Source organism: Lissotriton vulgaris, chromosome 5 (genome assembly GCF_964263255.1).
Source record: "Lissotriton vulgaris chromosome 5, aLisVul1.2, whole genome shotgun sequence".
In the NCBI taxonomy this organism is placed as follows: Eukaryota; Metazoa; Chordata; class Amphibia; order Caudata; family Salamandridae; genus Lissotriton; species Lissotriton vulgaris.
This window is the reverse complement of record NC_141693.1, coordinates 1,902,597,126-1,902,615,138: the sequence shown is the minus strand read 5'-3', so window position 1 is coordinate 1,902,615,138 and position 18,013 is coordinate 1,902,597,126. Positions and strand designations below refer to the sequence as shown.

At 45.5% G+C, this 18,013-nt stretch overlaps 1 protein-coding gene across 1 annotated transcript in view; it reads left to right on the top strand.

The window, feature by feature from the left end:
* The window catches only part of LOC147717678 (butyrophilin subfamily 1 member A1-like), a 692,641-nt gene that overhangs the window by 262,851 nt on the left and 411,777 nt on the right, over positions 1–18,013 (top strand). The window contains exon 3 of the mRNA XM_086924470.1: positions 16,854–17,201. Coding sequence (XP_086780596.1) covers positions 16,854–17,201 — 348 coding nt within the window. The remainder of the gene's footprint in view (positions 1–16,853; positions 17,202–18,013) is intronic.

The following is an 18,013-nucleotide window of genomic DNA, read 5'->3' as shown; positions in this document are numbered from 1 at the left end:
TTTTACTTGATAAAATTCATACTTGATAAAGATTCACGGTGTGGTGTCCGTTCGGAAGTGTGGTGTGTCGACAGTGTGTACGATCAGTCCTCCCCGGCGAGGACCTTCCCTCGATAAGACTCGGCAGGAATTGTGGGAGAGGAGGGTCTCGGGTGGTTAAGAGAGCAGTCTTGACCCCTGGGGTCACCGCCTTCCAACAGCTGTGCCCTAAGGTCGTTAACCAGGCTTATCCATGTTATGGTTGCACAATTACCCAGGTCTTTAGTAGCTTACTAAATCTACTTTCGCATGGCTCTCTTCTTAACTCCATCGGTAGGCTATTCCAAGTTTTTGCAGCGCGGTACCTGAAAGAGAGTTCCCCCATTCTAGCTCTGAGAACTCTTTGTACCATCACCAGGTCCTTATCTAGTGATCTCAGACCGTGCCCTGGTAAGTAATTAGTGATTAGAGGTAGCAGATATCTCGAGCCTTTCTTTTGTAGGATGCAGTGGCAGTGGCACATTGCCTCAAAAACGCGTGTGACAACAACGCTTGTTTTGACGCGCTAATGTTCCCTATCGCCGGCTATCGGCGGATTTAATATCGCCTCCGTGTCGCGCGTTGATAATGACGCGCTAACACTGCGATAAAATGCGGCGATAGCCGGTGATAGGGAAATGTGCGATGTGCGTTTTATAAAGCTCATCTCGCTAATATGGCCCAAAGTTCTTCTATTTCTGGTATCTTAAAGGCATCCAGCGTTACCCCTGTAAAATTGGTCTGGCTTCTGCATGTCAGGCCTATGCCTAGTCGTGCGTCCACCGGGAAGATGTCGTATATCGTAATCACCTTATTTGCAAAAAATGATGCCACCTTATTGCAATTCTCCGTGGAAGCGGGAGAATCATCTCTAGTCTCATGTGTAACGAGGGACTTAAGTATGGCGAACATTTCTTTGGAGGAGTTGCTAGCCCTATCAATTCTTTCTGTATAAAAGGTACTTCTATTTTTTTAATTAGTACATGATATTATTTTAGTTCCTTTTTGTAGTTTTCCTTGGCCCTGCTCCAATACTCCTTCCTCCATACTCTCTCAAGCCTTTTACATGTTTTTTTTGGCTAACTTCAGTTCATCATTGAACCAGGAAGCTGTTTCCTTTTGTCTCCTTGGGATCCTAGTACTCCAAGGTGCTGTCCTATCTAGTGCCTCTATAATCCATGTTTCCAATTGATTATTGGCTAGGTTGATGTCTAGATCTAGTATAGGCTTTCTAATAGCTCCTGGGTGAAGGAGGTAGAGTTAAAATTGTTCCACTTCCTTGTAATGATTTTCTTGTTCTGTTTTTCTGGCCTTATCCTATGGGGAAGGTACTGTAAACTGGATTAAATAATGATCTTACGAGGAGACTGGCCAGGGTGTATCTACCTCTGTTTCGTAATGTTTAATAATATGGGGTCCAAGATGTGTCCTCCTAAGTGCATTGGTGTCTCAACTTTCTGTACTAGGTTATGTGTCAGTAGGTCCCTACATATTTTATTAGCTTCAGGATTCTGTTTGTTACCAAAATGTATGTTCAGGTCTCCTAGTACCAAAAAATTCTTATGACGGAGTTCTGGGTGTATTACTTCCTCTTCCAGGCACATAATAAGTTGTACTGGTGGTCCTGGTGGTCGGTAGATTAAAAAGTCGGCTATGGTATTCTCTTCCGTCGCCACTAAGGAAAATGAAAGTGCCTTGCTGTTTCCTAGGTCTGCTTTTTTTATCATGTACTTTAGTGTGGATTTGTAAATTATAGCAATACCACCGCCTCTTTGACCTTCTTGGTCTTGCCTTGCTATCATATATTTGTGTGGGGATGCGGCCAAAACGTCTGGTGTGGAGCATTTGTTAAGCCAAGTTTCTGTCAGGAAAAGAGCATCCAATGATCGCTCTCTTATTAGGTCATAAATCTCATATTTATGTTTAGCTAGCGACCTACAGTTTAGTAGTGTTAGGTGCAGCTTCTCCTCTGTGTTATTGTTCGTTTTAAACATTAGGGTCATACCGCAGTGATTGCATTTAATTTCCCTGCTATCTACATTTATAGTACGTTTGCATAATGTATCAGTTGGCTTCGCCATTCTATTTTAAATCCTCCGCTGAGTACCCGATCCCTCCTTGTGACCTCACAGGACCAGGAGTTCTGGCCTCTGTGCTCGGTCGGGCGCGGACAGGGGCAGACAAGCTTGCCTTTGGCGCGCCTGCTGCACGTGTCCACAGCGTGCTCTCGTGCACATTGGTCTTTTGAGGAGGATCGGGTATGAAGTCCCGCCTCCCCGACCGGAAAGGGAAATTCAGTAAAGCTTAGCCCTGCCGTCGACGCAAACGGCACACAGGGCGGGCGAAAGAGGCAATGAAGTTATGCAAAAGTGCAAGAGGTCAGTGCAAGTCTTAAACAATTCAGAATGATTCAAATTATTTGTATTTAAAAGGAATAACGTTAAAAAGCCATTACACGCGGAACACTGACATTCTCACCCGAGTCTCTTGCCAGGGCTCGCGTGCACTTCAGTCTTTTGAGCAGGATCAGTTATGACGCCCGCCTTCCCGACCGATATGAGAATATAATCTATGGTTGAGTAACAGCCTCTACCATTAAAAGTATAGGGCATAGACATAGGTTTGTTAGTTAGCGCGTTAGCAAAACCCAAGTCCATACTAAAAATCAGGTTGTTAAGCAGCTCCCCCAATAGAGAATGACAGAAGAGGGTATTACTAATACCTACTTCTGTTACAACACCACAGATTTGACCTTCCTCGCTTAAGCACAAGGCGCTATTAAAATTAACATCATGTCTCTATAACTTTTGCTATACATGGTCTGCAGATTATTAAATAGTTGCATTAAGACATCTCTCACTTTGGCTGAATGTATATTATTATAAAAATGTATCAGTAATATACAATAATTACCATCACCATGAATTAAAATTAATTGGTAGTATGGTTCCTCTGCATAAAGCTCTTACTTTTTTGCTTCCAGCCTATTTGATATATATGGCCCAACCCCCCCCACCCCCCCTTTGCTCTTCCACTCAGGCCATCAATTGCTGGAGAATGGAAAGTCTTAAATCTATTAATATGGATTGCCTCCTTTGTCCACGTCTCTTGGAAGCATAGAATATTATGAGTCATGATAAATTCCCCGAAAAGAGGGTCCGACTGTTTTGACAGCAAGACAGTGACGTTCCAGGATACTATTTCACTCTAAATGTTCTCTACTGTATCAATTGAAGCCTGTATACATGAATTTCTCGCTAATCCACCTTCTCTACTAGATGGCAACTCTTCTAGGATGGTAACGGACATAGAGTTATGAGTGTCCTTTATGCTCCAGTTTGTAATGATCATATCCTGTGCCTCTTGAGTATAGAGAGTTGGTTGATCCTGGATTGCAGGATTTTTATCTTTCTGTTCTTTACCTCCACAACATCTATTTTTTAAGAAAGATCCTGGAAAAGGGGCAAGTCAATCTTGTTCATCTAATGAGTTAAAAATACCATAGTGATTACTCACTGGGATTGAATATTTAGGCCAATCACCCCTTGAAGATGGTTCCCCCAAAGGATTGTTTCTCAAGGCTCGGGGGGGGGGGGTGATAGAAATACCCCAGGGGCAGTATGTTTATGCTCTGAGGAAAGATAAACTGATTCTCTGCTATTTCAAGAATAGACTGCACTAGTCTGGGTGATCTAAAGGTTAAAACCACACAGTCACCTTCCAAAAGATTTGGTCGATTTACCTACCCAAGGTATTCAATGAGCCATTTTAAACTCTTAAAAGAGAACAATATCGGACAGCCCAGATCTGGCAGTCAATAGATGTTGAGACTTATTCCTTAGGGTTGACCAATGCTCAACGCTGTTATGAGAAAGAGGCAGAACATTTGTCAACACTATCATATATACAGTGGCTTCAGGTGGAAGATGTAGATTTACATTTGTAATACTATTACTTCCCTGTTTATAGCAGGGGTGTGCTGGAATGCGGATGGTCTTAGCCCATATATCGGTACATTGCCACCCGTTACTATAGGTGCCGTGTTAGGGGGTTTAAAGACTTGGTTATTCCCAGGATTTAGGCCATCAGGTTCTAACAGAGGCCTCGGCTGATCATGTAGGGGAAGCAAGGATCTTTGAAGGGGATGACTGGAAGGATGACCTTGAGCATGATCTCCAGTCCTACTAATAAGCAAGAAAGAGCATTGTATTTGTCGCTGATCTTTAGATGGTACAGCTGCACGTTTACTTGTTACTAAGCAGTTTTTTTCTATTACCCCTAATAGGTATGGCTTCCCCCCTTTATCTATATTATAATCATCAGAAATAATACTTGCGAGTGACCTCTCCCGATTAATAAGCCTGTCCTCAATTAAATGTAAATTGATACTTGTATAGCGCACTACTCACTCGCAAGGGTCTCAAGGCGCTTGTACGAATACCGTTGTGGAACCCATCCTGGCTTTCCCTGTGAGGCGTCCACTCCTGGGCACCCCCAAGGTGGAGGCCAGGCATCCTTAGCGTTGTGGGGGCCGTGGAATTTTTGAGCCCAAGACCCGCTGAGGCGGGGAATTGAACCCTGGGCCCGGGATAGACCTCTGCATTAGGCCGATGGGTCTGACAGAACAGATATCATTGTCTCCAATCTCTTCAAGAAAGCACCTCCTGTACCGAAGGTAATAAACTGTTTATTGCTGCTGGTAACTGTGGAAGGATAGACTCCTGTCTAGCATCTTTATGATTATTTCTAACTCTCCGTCTCGTGGCCTTTGGGCTGTTCACTTTATGATTTTCTCTCTGAGCACCCCTACCCTTCCTCTTCTTAGTTGGTGGTTCTTTGCAAGGTTACAACTTATAGTTGTTGGGTATGTGTAGTAAAGAGTCACTACGCAATGAAGGTTCCAAAGTCTAACTTTATTTAGTCATAAGTAAACAGGTGCTCCCAGCTTGGCGGCAGGCTCTCACAACGAACATTCTAACTCGCACTCTCGGAGGCAGAGTGGACCGTACCAAAAGGGGAGAGAGGAGAGGGGTGGGTGACGGGGAGAGAGAGAGGTTACAACACACCTTCCCCCCTAAGGAGAACAGAGGAAAGGAAATACGGAGCCCCAGGCAGGGGAGAGAGAGATGTAGAGAGAGAGAGAGAGAGAGAGAGCGAAGGAGAAGAACAAAAGGTAAGGACGCACAGGAAAGGGAAAGTCTACCAGAGAGTAGAAACTGATCAGCAACAGAAGAAGAGGGAGTCTAGAGAAGACGACCCCCTTACGTTACAAAGAAAGAACAACCTGGAGGGGAGAGATAGAGAGAGTCCCCCACCCCCATGCCGGTGGAGGGTATCCCAGGGGCAAAAAAGGGGGAAGGGGAATGGAGCTATATAATGGGCAACTTTTAACAGCAAACTATAAAACCTTCTGATTAACCTCTGTATAGAACTGACAAGAGGTAGTGTGGAGCGTTCGGTTCAGTTGATCCACTACGTCCCGCACAATGTCCTGACCTTTCTCACATGGGGAAGAACAACCTTTAGTTCTACAATAGGTGTGGCCGGTACTGCCGATCCCTAGAACACCTCTTCTACCACCCCTCCATTGCGCTTCTAGTAATAGCTTTGATAAGTCTCATGACATAGTTACTAGACAGGTATGAGTGCCACCTAATTTTTACACCTAGGCTCCTCTTTGTGTGAACATGCTCAACAGTTTATTCCAACCTGGAGTTCCGCACTCCTCTACTAGTCTTTCCATCCCCCTCGGGAAGGGTGATCCTGGCGGTAACGCTGTTTTCTTCCTTGGGCAGTAACTGGGGCCAGGACACACCCCGCCTGCTCCCTCTGACACGATAAGTCCCTCTGTCAATGTCATCCTCGGTGACTGGTCTGGGCCCTCTTCTACCCTCCTTACCTTGGCCGTAATCAGAATCCAGACCTTTATCGAACTCCATTTCAAACAGCTCCGGATCATTAGCATCAGTCACTTCTGACCTCAGTCTGTCATCCTGCTCCCTTCCTTGATTCCCCTGGAAAAACTCAGTAGTGTTTCCTGGGCCATGACACTCCTGCTTACTCCTATAACTATAGAGTGGACCCTTCTTCCCTGACCGGACTCTTAGTGGGGAACCTTTTAGTATTTTCTGCATTTCCCTACTCTCACTCTCCCTCTTACCACTGTAAGGCCTTTGAAAGTATTTTGCTTTATTCTCACCCTTATACTCAAACCAACTTAAGTCCACTTCTCTTTTCTGTTCACAATTGTCCACATATTCTTCCCTCGTTTTGGTCCTGAAATCAGCCGATGTGGTACTTTGCCTCGTCTCACTGCGATTAAATTGGTTGCTCTTACATTTTATGCTTTTCCGCTCATTTGCTGTATTTATTATGCGCTCTCCCTTTCTCTTGAATTCTCCTTTTTCCGCAACTTCACCTCTGCCTTTTCTCTTGTGTTTCTTACGTATTTCTCTTTCGTCCACCCAACTTTGGCAAGTTTCTAGTTTTTCCCCAAGTTTGTCCTTTGCTACTTCTTTTCCACATACTTTATTACTTGCAGCTCCTTCAAAAACTACCAAACCCTTAGACGGCGGAGTTCGAGCGATCCAAGTTTCACCCTTAGTTGCACACGTGCTATGGATCCGTGACGGCTCACCCGTGTGTCCTTTTCTTTTTCCATTAAGGGATATTCTCAATTTCTTTTGATCCTTCCACCCTAGCATGGTGGGTCCACTTTCCGTTATATATAGGGTACTTGTAGTATTATTTCCCTTGTACATTAAATCCATGACTTTGTATCCTATTACTTTGATGTCCTCCCCTGTGTACGTTTTTAGGGATATGTTGGCCTCTTTCAATTCATCTCCATATTTTTTTGCAAATTTACTATTCCATTCACTCTGGCTTACCACACTATAACGTGATCCAGATTCTGAGATTATTTCTGTCTCTACTCCGCCTATGAAGATGGTACACACCGGGTTTAATTCGCTTGCACTAACTCCCTCTTTGCTATCCCTTCTTTCCTTGTACACTTCATCCCTTTGTACCTTTACAAACGAGGCTTGTGTATCCTGTTCATCCAACACCTTCAAGAAGTTCTCATAAATATTTCTGGCAGTTCCTTTCTTGAACACCTTTTCCATTTCGTGGTACATTTTCCGTCCTCCAGTTCCCACACAGTGAAGTAAAATTTCAGCCTTTTCCTCAGGTGTAAGGGGTACTTCCTCTTCCTCATAAACTGATATTTTATTCTCAAAATATTCTTTCCACTCACTCCCTTCAGCAATGTTTTTCTTATTCTCCTCCATAAACTGCACTGGTGGCGGTATGCGTTTTTTCGATCCAAACCTTCCTCTCTTCCCTATCCACGATACTAGCACCTTCTCCCTTCATTAATGGCTCAGGATGCGATAAATCGCACATTTTGTTCTTCTAATAAATTACACTTTACTTCGCCTCTGATATTCCCCCGTACCAGTGGCTATTTTCTGTATGTTTGTACTTCTTTCTCAACAAAGTTCACACTAGCTTCTTTCAATTTTTTTTTCCACACAGTGTTTATTCACTCTCAAGATGGCCCCTCAGTGGCTCCACGTAACAGACGATAGTTCCCTAAGGCCGTCGGGGTTCTTAATTTGAAGGTCTAGTTTCCTGCATTTCCCTGAGTACACCTAATATGCTTTGCTCAATTCGCCTGTAGATTCATGCTCCTTGTAAACCCCAAGTCAAAGATCACCTGAGATTACGTATCTCTCCCACAACGTGCTTCCTCAACGTCTTTATAAAACACCCCCACTGAGGTTCACTGCACTCCCTGCCCCTCAGCGGTTTCCTCAGGCTGTTTCAACACGTTGCCTCAGTTCGGTTTCCTACACGGAACCAGAGGTAAGCCCCACTCTCTGTTCCTCCGGAATCTCCTCACGCAGCTTCAACTCGCTGCCACAGTTGCGTTTTCCACGTGGCAAAAGGGGTTAAACACCTTCCCTGATCCTCTCAGACATTTCAAACAGCTCAATGTGCTGCCTCAGTTAATTTTCAATCACGGGAACCAAGGTTCGCTACACCCTCTGTTCCTTTGATATTTCCTCACACAGCTATCACGCGCTGCCACCATTCAGTTTCGAAAGTTTACAACACACTATGTTCCGCTCACCGCTCCTCACAGTGTTTCCAAGGCTCACTACGATTCAGATTAATCCAGATTTGGTCCCCTTCGGATAATCTTCCTCCCCATATTATGTTCGAATACTTCCGAATTCTCTGAGACTATTATTCTCTCACCTCCTATAATCCCAGGAGTAGGGGGGGGGGGCCCGCTTCCCAATGCTGTCACTCACTCTTGCCTCGAACGCCACGCACTCCGCCTCGGGTCAGTTTCATATGCAGAATCAGAAAAGCGGCTATTTCCCTGCTCCGCTCCCTTTCTCCTCACGCAGCTTCCACGGCTCACCTCATAGACTGGTACGAATCCCTCTTTTTCCGACTAGAGTCTTGCTTCCTTGCACCGACACAATTTCACGAAAACACAGGGGTAATCTGAGTCTACCTTCACCTTTCTTCTTTTCTCCAATATTCATGGCGAAAGTAATGTAGGCTGCGAAGTCCTCTTTCTTTTTCCCGATTGCAGAACAGGAACTTCCTGTCGAAGACCCAGCGGTTCCTCGGGGCAAGACCGGCTACGTCTTCTCCCTCACGAGTGTCCACTGCTTCTCACAGCACGCTCACCTGTCCTCCCAAACCAGGGAGGGGACACAGCAAGGTTTGAAAGGGCGCCCTCTCACTGCCAGGAACGAAACTATTCCTCCGTCAGTCGTTCATCCAATTGCTTCGACAGCTTCATTCTTTGCCTCACGCTGTTAACGGCAACCCGTTGAGCTGAAGACTGCTCGTATTCCAGTATACTTCGACCAGATTTCTTTCCTTAGACCACCTTGACGCTGGCTCAGCTACGATTCCTGTCCGTTGTCCTGTGATCTTCCTTCATCAACTGGGTGAGTCTTCCTTCGCTGCTTTCACCACCTCGGGGTACTCCAAAGGGGCACTGGTTACCAGATCCACCGACGCCAGTCAGACCTCAAACGAGGAGGGAAGGTTCCTCTCCTCCACACGGCACAAGCTCACCTTCACCGAGGCCTCACACCCGACTTCCTTTAACGTTCCGGAATCGAGAATCTCACGTCCCCCCAAGGGAACACCTCGATGAGTACAGCCTGGGTTGCCGGTATGTCCGCTGTCCTTTGATCTTCAAACATCAACTGGTGAGTCTTCCTTTTCAATTCAAAACTCCGCACAAGCATCAAATTCATCCAGGGGGGAAAAGCACCACACTGACCCTGGCTCAGCTCCGCGTCCTCGTCGCCAGAAATGTAGTAAAGAGTCACTACGCAATGAAGGTTCCAAAGTCTAACTTTATTTAGTCATAAGTAAACAGGTGCTCCCAGCTTGGCGGCAGGCTCTCACAACGAACATTCTAACTCGCACTCTCGGAGGCAGAGTGGACCGTACCAAAAGGGGAGAGAGGAGAGGGGTGGGTGACGGGGAGAGAGAGAGGTTACAACAGTATGCTTACTGGTTTTGGGGAGTAGGTGGATCCTGTCTTGATATCTGAGGTGATATTTACATGAGAAGGATTTTCGTTATTGGTTTACAGGGAGAGGGGGGCGAGCATATCCTGAATAGTTTTGTTTGAAAGTGGCTGGGGTTCTAACGATAGCCTGCACTCTGTTAGCTCAATCTTGTGTATCAGATCTGATTTTGCCCTCAATAGGAACGCATCTAAAGTCCCCACCACCCCATGCCCTGTAGTGTATTTACGTACAGATGGTACAGAACTGAACTGAACTAATTATGAATACAAAGCATACAGTTCAAATAGCACAGTCTTTAGGTATACATCAGATACCTCAAGTCCCAGATGTTAATAGGGTGGCCCAGCCCAGCCTCTGTCTGTCTCCGATGGGCTCCGGCAGGCCCGTCATTGGCCCCGGCTTTGCCCGGGCGCGGCGTGGGCTGGCCAGCCCACGACCAGCTTTGAGGTGCCTCCTGGTGCTTCATCGTGACGCACGTAGCAGTACGCCTCACGGGAGAATGCTGGGAAATGTAGTGCCTTTGAGCTGCGCGGACAGGTGGGACAGGCAGGCACAACAACGGGCAGAGGTTGAGGTACCCTCAGACCGAGCAGGTAACTGGCAGTAGGTCAGTCACACAGCAACTTGCAATAGGAAGAATAACGGGACCCGAGGAGCAGGGGCGGGTGGTGACATTTGAAAGTGGTGGGCGTAAAAGTTTGAGTTCCTACGGCGAGCACGTGGAAAGGTTTTTCCCATTACACTGTTCGGAGACTCGAAGTCACTGCATTGACATATAGGTGCTTATTAAAATAATGTGGAAGTAAATCAAAAACATTTCGTAACACTAAATGAAATCTTGCTATTTCTTTTTTTTAAGTTTTATATAGCGCTAATTCGGCCCGAAGAAAGCATTGAAGCGCTCTACATGATCACCAGTTACCTGGCATTATGTAAAAATACCTAGCTGAAGGTCACATAACAACACATAGCAGCATGTAGCGCTCTGTGAACAAAAATGTGTGCGGTAGTCATTTGGAGTTGAAAACCCATGATGTATAAAAGCCCTGTACATCAATCGCCGGGGGGAGAGGGGAGGGGTTGATGTCGTGGGGGGGATTAAATATATAATAAAACTTACATCACCGCCGGTCCGGGTCCGCACCTCCTCTGCTCCTCAACCCCTTGGCGCCTTCACGTCGTCGAATGCCACTGGCAGCCCCTTGCAGCCAATCCTGGCACTGCAGGGGCACAGGTTACTCTGCGCCCACAGCACGCCCATTAGGAGGCCGAAGGGCTCCTAATGGACATGTGCAAAAAGGCGGAAACACAAGTGCGCATGCGTGGGCACGGGTAAAAAATTCCCCCTCCGTCCCCACTCATGCGCACATGTGTTGCTGCCTCCCTTTTGCCCTGGTGTCTGGTGACAATCATGTCAATCAACATGACGCCATTCCGCCCACCCCCTTCAGTCTCTGAAGGGGGTGGGCGGTCCGACGTCATGCTGACTGGCATGCATTGTCAGTTCTCCCTCGGCGTCTCCTGCGGGCGGCTGCAGGCGGGGGGGCTACGCCTCCACGCCCCTATGGAAGCACTGCGCCTGCCGAGGAGTGGGAGCCGGCAACAGCTTTTAAGGCGCCTCCTGGTGCTTCCTCGTGGACGCTCATACGGAAGCGCAAAGAGCGTCCCGTTTTTCAGATTCGGATTAACTTCACGAGCGCGATTCAACTTTACTTTCCAGGTTAGTGTGGATAGTTTTGGGGTAATACGAGGTTTTGTATCACTATACAAGCATGTTACTACTAATCTTACCTGTTCACCATTTGCCTTTTTTTAGATTTTTTTAGATTGGAGTTCACGGCATATAGGGACATCATGTAAGTGTTTTTCGTTTAACAAACATAGGTCCATTTCGGTTTTCCAACACGAAGCACTCGAGCACGTTTTGTGTGAAAACGTTTTTTAGCACTTTTTTTACACGTGTGCTTTGCACCATGGGTTTTAACATTCATTATGTTTTTTTGTACACATGTTACATGTAGGTTTATGTATGTTATGTTTTTTGAATTCATAGTGCTACTCCCTGAGGAAGGGCTTCTTTAATGCCCGAAATGCATAGGAGTGATTGCAGCAATGATGCCGTGAAAATTCTTTCATGTAATATAACGAATGGATTGATGAAACAAGAAAAGAAATTACAAGAAATTCATGAAAACAATGAATAAAGGAAATAATGAATAGCTACATGTTTAACTGAGTGGAATCATCATTTCATAAAAAGAGGAGCCAATCTAGTGTGCCCACGGGGATGTGACTAGAGGTCATTAGGAGCACATTTCATGTCCTCCCTAAATTGGACATGGTGAGTGAGTACTTAGGTACCCCCCAGATCTGCTACTGATGTACACTTGTAAGTCCCTAGTATATGGTACTAAGGTCCCTAGGGCATGGATACACCAGGTGTCCCTCATGTGCTGAAGCATTTATTATGTCACCCATGAGGGACCTGTGCAAGTTGGTGCTAGCACCACTTATGACTAATGTAGGTTTACCTATAACCGAGGTCACTGCACTTCAAACCTATAAGTCACCCCTAAGACAGGCCTTTCAGTCCTGAAGACAGAATGCTCAGTTCTAAGTGTGAGGGTGCCCCTGCATGAGCAGGGCACCCCTATAACCTTCGGAGTCCATTCTCCTGGGTAATGAGTGCATTAGCCATTACGATACATAGAGTGGCCAAGCGTCATTACACGATGGCCATCTCGAAATGGACTGTAATGAACCTAGTTGTGTTTGGTATCAAACATGTTGGAATCATACCCCAATGCAGTAAACGGTGTTGGGGTATGATTCCATGCACTGTAAAACTCCTTGTGTAAGCCCTCAGTGCTCCCGGTACCAGTCTTCTAGACCCGGGCTGCAAGCTATGACTGCTGCTGACCAGAGACATGATTTTGCCCCCTAGCCTTGGGCAGGGCAAGACAGAACAATAAGTTTCCTGTCACAAAGAGGTGTAACCACCTCCCAGAAAGGATGTAGTGTAATCGGACAGGGTGGGGGTGCTTACCAGTGCCACTGAGACTGCTTGAAGGGCACATTTGGTGCCCTCCTTGCATATTCAAGTTCAAGCCAGGTCAGGGAGCTGTTGGCTCCTGCTCTGGCGTGAAACAGGACAAAGGACATGGGAGTATCCTCTCCACTGTCCAGCCTCACTTCTGGAAGGGACCTCTGCATTGTCTCTACACTCTCCTTAGGGTACTTAAGTGCTCACCTGTGGGTGGGTCCCTAGATTCATCGTGGGACAAGATTCAGATCCAATTCCATTTCATCTTTGACTTTTTGGGCTCTCTGGACTTCACGTTGGGAACCAAGACTGCAACTGGGAAGACTCCTGCTGCTCCTGTTCTTGTTGTTCTGCAATTCTTCTGCAATGTCTGAGCTTGTGCTTCATACAGGTCCTTCACAGGGCCTGTGGACATCCAAGGCACCCGAAGGAATCTCCCTTTGAGTGAAGGAGTCACTCCCTTGCATCTGCAGGTACCGCAATGCAGCTGAATGGTCTGCTGATCCTGGGCTCCCACTGACTCTGAAAGGCTCAACAACACAAGTGGTAGTTCTTCAACTCCCTCGAGGCCTGACCTGTCTTCACACCAAGTTTGAAGCTAATATCCTTTGTTGGAGCCGCTGAGCAGTACCCCTGTGCGTCATGTCGAATTGATGTTGACAAGGCATGTTAACTCGCTCCTCCAGAGATAATCGGGCTTGGAGAAGCTCCAGCCTCAAGCATCTCCTCCAGCCAAGATCTTTGTCTTCACCGCGTCCTCTGCACTGTGGCCCCTCATCCCTGGCAAGCTGTTCAAGGTCCGCTTGCGACTAATATGCCTCGGGCCTGTGAGTCCTCTCGAGGGTCTTCTTTTGCTCCAGTGGGCTCTCCTGCTTGCTCTGGCCTGCTCTGACTTACCCGATCGTGGTGAGTCACATGGACCTTTCTGGTCCCGACATTGCACCTTTTTGGAATACTGTGCCTGGTGCTGTTGCCAAGGCTTGTTGGTGCCCCTGGCGAACACTGACCTCCTGGCTCTCAACACCCAAAGTGGGACAGCTCCTAACTGGCTCCTGGTCATCCTCAGTGTCACCTGGTCTGCACAGCTGCAACTTTAAGGGCACGGCCAACTCTCCTGCCTCTATTGACATCAGTGGGCATTCGTCTTCCGTGCCTCCTCGTCACTTCTGAGGGGCACAGACTCTGTCCCCTCTCCTTGCAGGTACTTCTCATCTTAAATCTGGCTTTCACTGGACTCTTTCACCATCTTTGCTGCAGTTTACTGAAGTCCTCCATTGTGGTCTACGGCGGTTTCCGACGTCACCTCACACCAATGCATCTGGCTTTCCATGGTGTAGTTATCCAGGTCCTGGGGTATTCACAGGTGGGGTGACACTCCAACCTTCTATCTTTCATGGGGTTTCTTCAGGGTCCACTGGGAAGGGTACTTCTTTAAAACTGCAACCTCGACTTACCCATTGACTTGTATTGAGCATACAGACGGGTTCCTACCCTGCACAAGACCTCCTTGGGGTTCCTAGATACTCACCTTGGGTGGTTCCTTGGGTCCTCAACTCTTCTACATCTTCTGGGTCCAGTCTCGACTTAGATTGTGGTTTGCATTACACTATTTTTGTATATGGTTTAGTCTCCCCTTGGGGACCACTGTGTATTTGTGCTACTTACGAGTTCTATTACTGAAATATTGTGCATATTATGGTTATCTCTGGGTAGGAGATATTGCAATGTGTTAGTGAGTGATTATAATAAATACCTATTTTTGTAAGTACACTGTATGATTCTTTTTCACTTAACTCACACCATAAGATTACGTACTGGTAAAACAAGCTGCTTTACACTCCTTCTGGAATAAGCCTGAAGTCTGCTTTCCACAGCTACCACTTAGAGAGCTTTCTATGGTTGCTTAAGACCACTAAAATCTCCAAAAGGGTTGTCTTGATTAGTGCAGAGTGCTACACTTACATAAGTGAGCACCATATACTAATCCAGCCTCTACAAGCACCATTCTGACAAACATTTCATTTTTCTATAGCGCTACTCATAGTTTACTCACACTCAGTTCTGTGATCTGCATGACACATGTTCTTCGTGGCAGGTACATTAACCCTACGCACTGTGTGGAGTGCCCATGTGAGTGCACAGTGAGTAATGCAATAGTGTGAGAGTAGGTTAAGAGAAGTGACTGCAGGGTGAGTGAGGTGATCATATGAACTTTAAGTGAGTGCAGAGTGGGACGAATAAATGCATGGTTAGTGATGGGCTTGTTTGAGTGAGATTGCAGCTAGAGCAGCGAGGGGGGCAGGTGATTGCAGTGTCAAATGAGTGCAGGGTGAGTAGTGTGCTTGTGTTACTGCAGGGTGAGGTACATTGTGAGTGCAGAGTGATCACTGTGAGTGCAGGGTGAGCAGGTGAATGATGTGAGTGCATGGTGATCAGTGTGAGTATGTTGTGATCGCTGTGAGTGCAGGGTAACGTGAAAGTGAAGGACGAGAATGAGGAGTGAGTTATCTGAATGCAGGGTGCATTCCCAGACATTTAAAGTAACTAGGCATGTTATTGACAGCGGCGTAGGATTTTAGATGTAAGTTAAACCATTGCTATTGGGGCATTAATCAGGGATCGAAGGTGGAGGAAATAAATAATATGCTGATCCAGCAACAAACATCCTGTCGTATGAATAGGGTTGCCAGCTCATTATTTTGATGTCCCAGATGGTACAAAAATAAGCAGTCACCTAAAAGCTGTATTTTCAGCACTTATCTATGCATACTTCGAACAGCAAATATAAATAGAAAACACTTTTAATTGTGTTCTAGGGAGGCCTAAATGATCCATGACTGATAATTAAAGGGAATAACGACAGAAAAGTCACATTACAAATGAATACATACTTTTTTATTTATAACTCTATTTAGTGTCAAGGCGAAGCCTTTTCAGGCTCTTTAAGCAACACATGGCTGGCATTTTTCTTCTGGTACCCCCACTTTATATTCCTTTTCATGAAATGTATTTTCACACTACAGCAGTAAATGGAAAATGCAAATGTAAGGATTAGGCAGAGTGGGAGACCACGGGGCCCTGGAACCAGAGCAAAAAAGCTAACCTTAAATCATATCCGACAATCTGTTACATAGTCCTTTGTCTTTTATGATAAATGAAGCAAACTCAATTTGGAGTGTACATGTTTCATTCTCCTCATTTGCATATTGGAAAGTTATTAAGCATTTTTCAAAAAGAGCAGTCTCTACCTACATGGCAGAACCTGACCAGGGCTTTTACAAGGTTGCATCACTCATCATTTGTGGTATGAAAGTCCACAAATTGGCCTTTTCTAATATGAGGACAGTCAGGAAGATGTGGAGATGAAGAATTATCCCTACAGTTGGCATGAGTAGCACGCAATACATACCTACATGACTGAAAATTGAATGAATTGCTGAGTTCTGAGTGGTATATACTGTGAACGGACTGTAAACTGCTACATGAATAGTGTTTTGAGGGACATTACAGAGTCTGCTGAAATATAGCTCCCTTATCCGCACCACCATTGGTATAACACCCCTATTCAGTGTATGCTAAATAGCTCTATTATTTGCTCCACCATAATTTCAAGTTGGCAGATATGCTGCCCAAAATAGGTTAACTGGTCTGCCAATGGGCCTTGCAAAAGGCTGTCATGGAATTAGTGGGGGCCTTTCTTTAAATGCAGGATAAACCTATTGAACCCCATATGTTAAACAGACCAGGTATGTTGTGCTAAAAATGTATTTATGGTGTGCATTTCTGGATGCCTGAATTGAGGGTGGACATAGGTGTAGGAAGATAGAGCAGTTTTGATGGGGAAACCTAATTTCTCAGGACAAATGCTATGGATTTCCCCAGGCTGCTGAAGAGATAATTCCATCACTCTGGCAGATGGAGAGCTTACTTTTCAAATTCTTAACTCATGCCTATAGTACTGAAGAATTTGACATATGTTCTTAGTGAGGGTTGTAGTCTATGTTTGACTTAGAGGGGTTCCATAAAAAAATAACACCCTACCTTATTCCATGATACTAACAAAGGCCCTTCAGCCTCTGTACTTCACATAAGACACCAGCAGGGATATTCTGCAACACATTTGAGTAGTATGCTCCAATTTACACATTGTATATTTCATGCTGCATGTTTCTTCTCTGTTCATTCTATAAATTTACTTATTTTCTTTTTTTATTTCTTAGTTAGATTTTCGGTCATTGGACTGGACCTGCCCCTGGTCATCCCTCCTGGAGAAGATGCAGAGTTACCATGCCATCTGTCACCTCAGATCAATGCAGAGAACATGACTATAAGGTGGTTTAAAGGCAAATACCATAACCTTGTCCACTTGTATCGGGACAGAGAGGACCAGTATGAACATCAGATGGCAGAGTACAGAAGCAGGACAACCCTCATTAAAGATGGCATCATTGTTGGCAGTGTGTCCTTGATAATACAGAATGTTCGACAGTCTGACAGTGGTCGGTACTCATGTTTCTATGATACGGGATCCTTCTATGAAGAAGCAGCAATAGAACTAACGGTGGCAGGTCAGTCACATGTACATTTCATTATGAAAATATCATTATGATCACCCTGTTCAATCATATTCTGCATCTCAGAAACTTCTCAGAGAGGTGTAAAGGAAGAGAAATTACCTGTCTTAGAATATGCCGCAATGTTCTTTTAACTCAGTCATAATGCAGCTTTTGAGTCTAGAAGCCTGATTTGGACTTCAGAATATTACGCAATCAATCTGAAGGAGTAACCATGCTTTAAATCAAGAGATATTTGCTGGCCTAACAGACATCTCTTAATATTGCCAGGAACCTCCATTATGGAGGTAACTATTAATGTATTCAACGTTTGACTGACGGTATGATCAGCTGTAGTATAGGTTTTTATGCGACCTGGAAGTGCCCAAATTATACACACATATCCATTAAAGGAGCAACAATTGTAAACAGATGCTAAATTTATGGACAGTCCATTGAGAAGACTAGGAGGTTTCTGTACATTGTGCTAGTGTGAAAGCACTGTTCTACAAAAACATTGGGCGATCAGCCACAGGCTGTGATTTCTGTTCTGTTGGCATATTAGTTCTGGGGTCAGTAAACCTAGCAGTCATGTGCTCCTGACAGAACAACCTTCATAAATAAATCTTGGATGCAAAAGGGAGCTTTATCCCATGGTGTGGGGGTCATTTAAGTGTTTTACTGTCCCATACTGCCATGTTTTTCATCGCAGTAGGGGAGAGTAAAACCCGGCCATTTGACTGCCAACTTCAAATCAAGCAAGTTAGTCCAATGGCCAAACCACCGGCAGCCATTACTTCATCGGGCTAGGAGTATATCAGTGACTG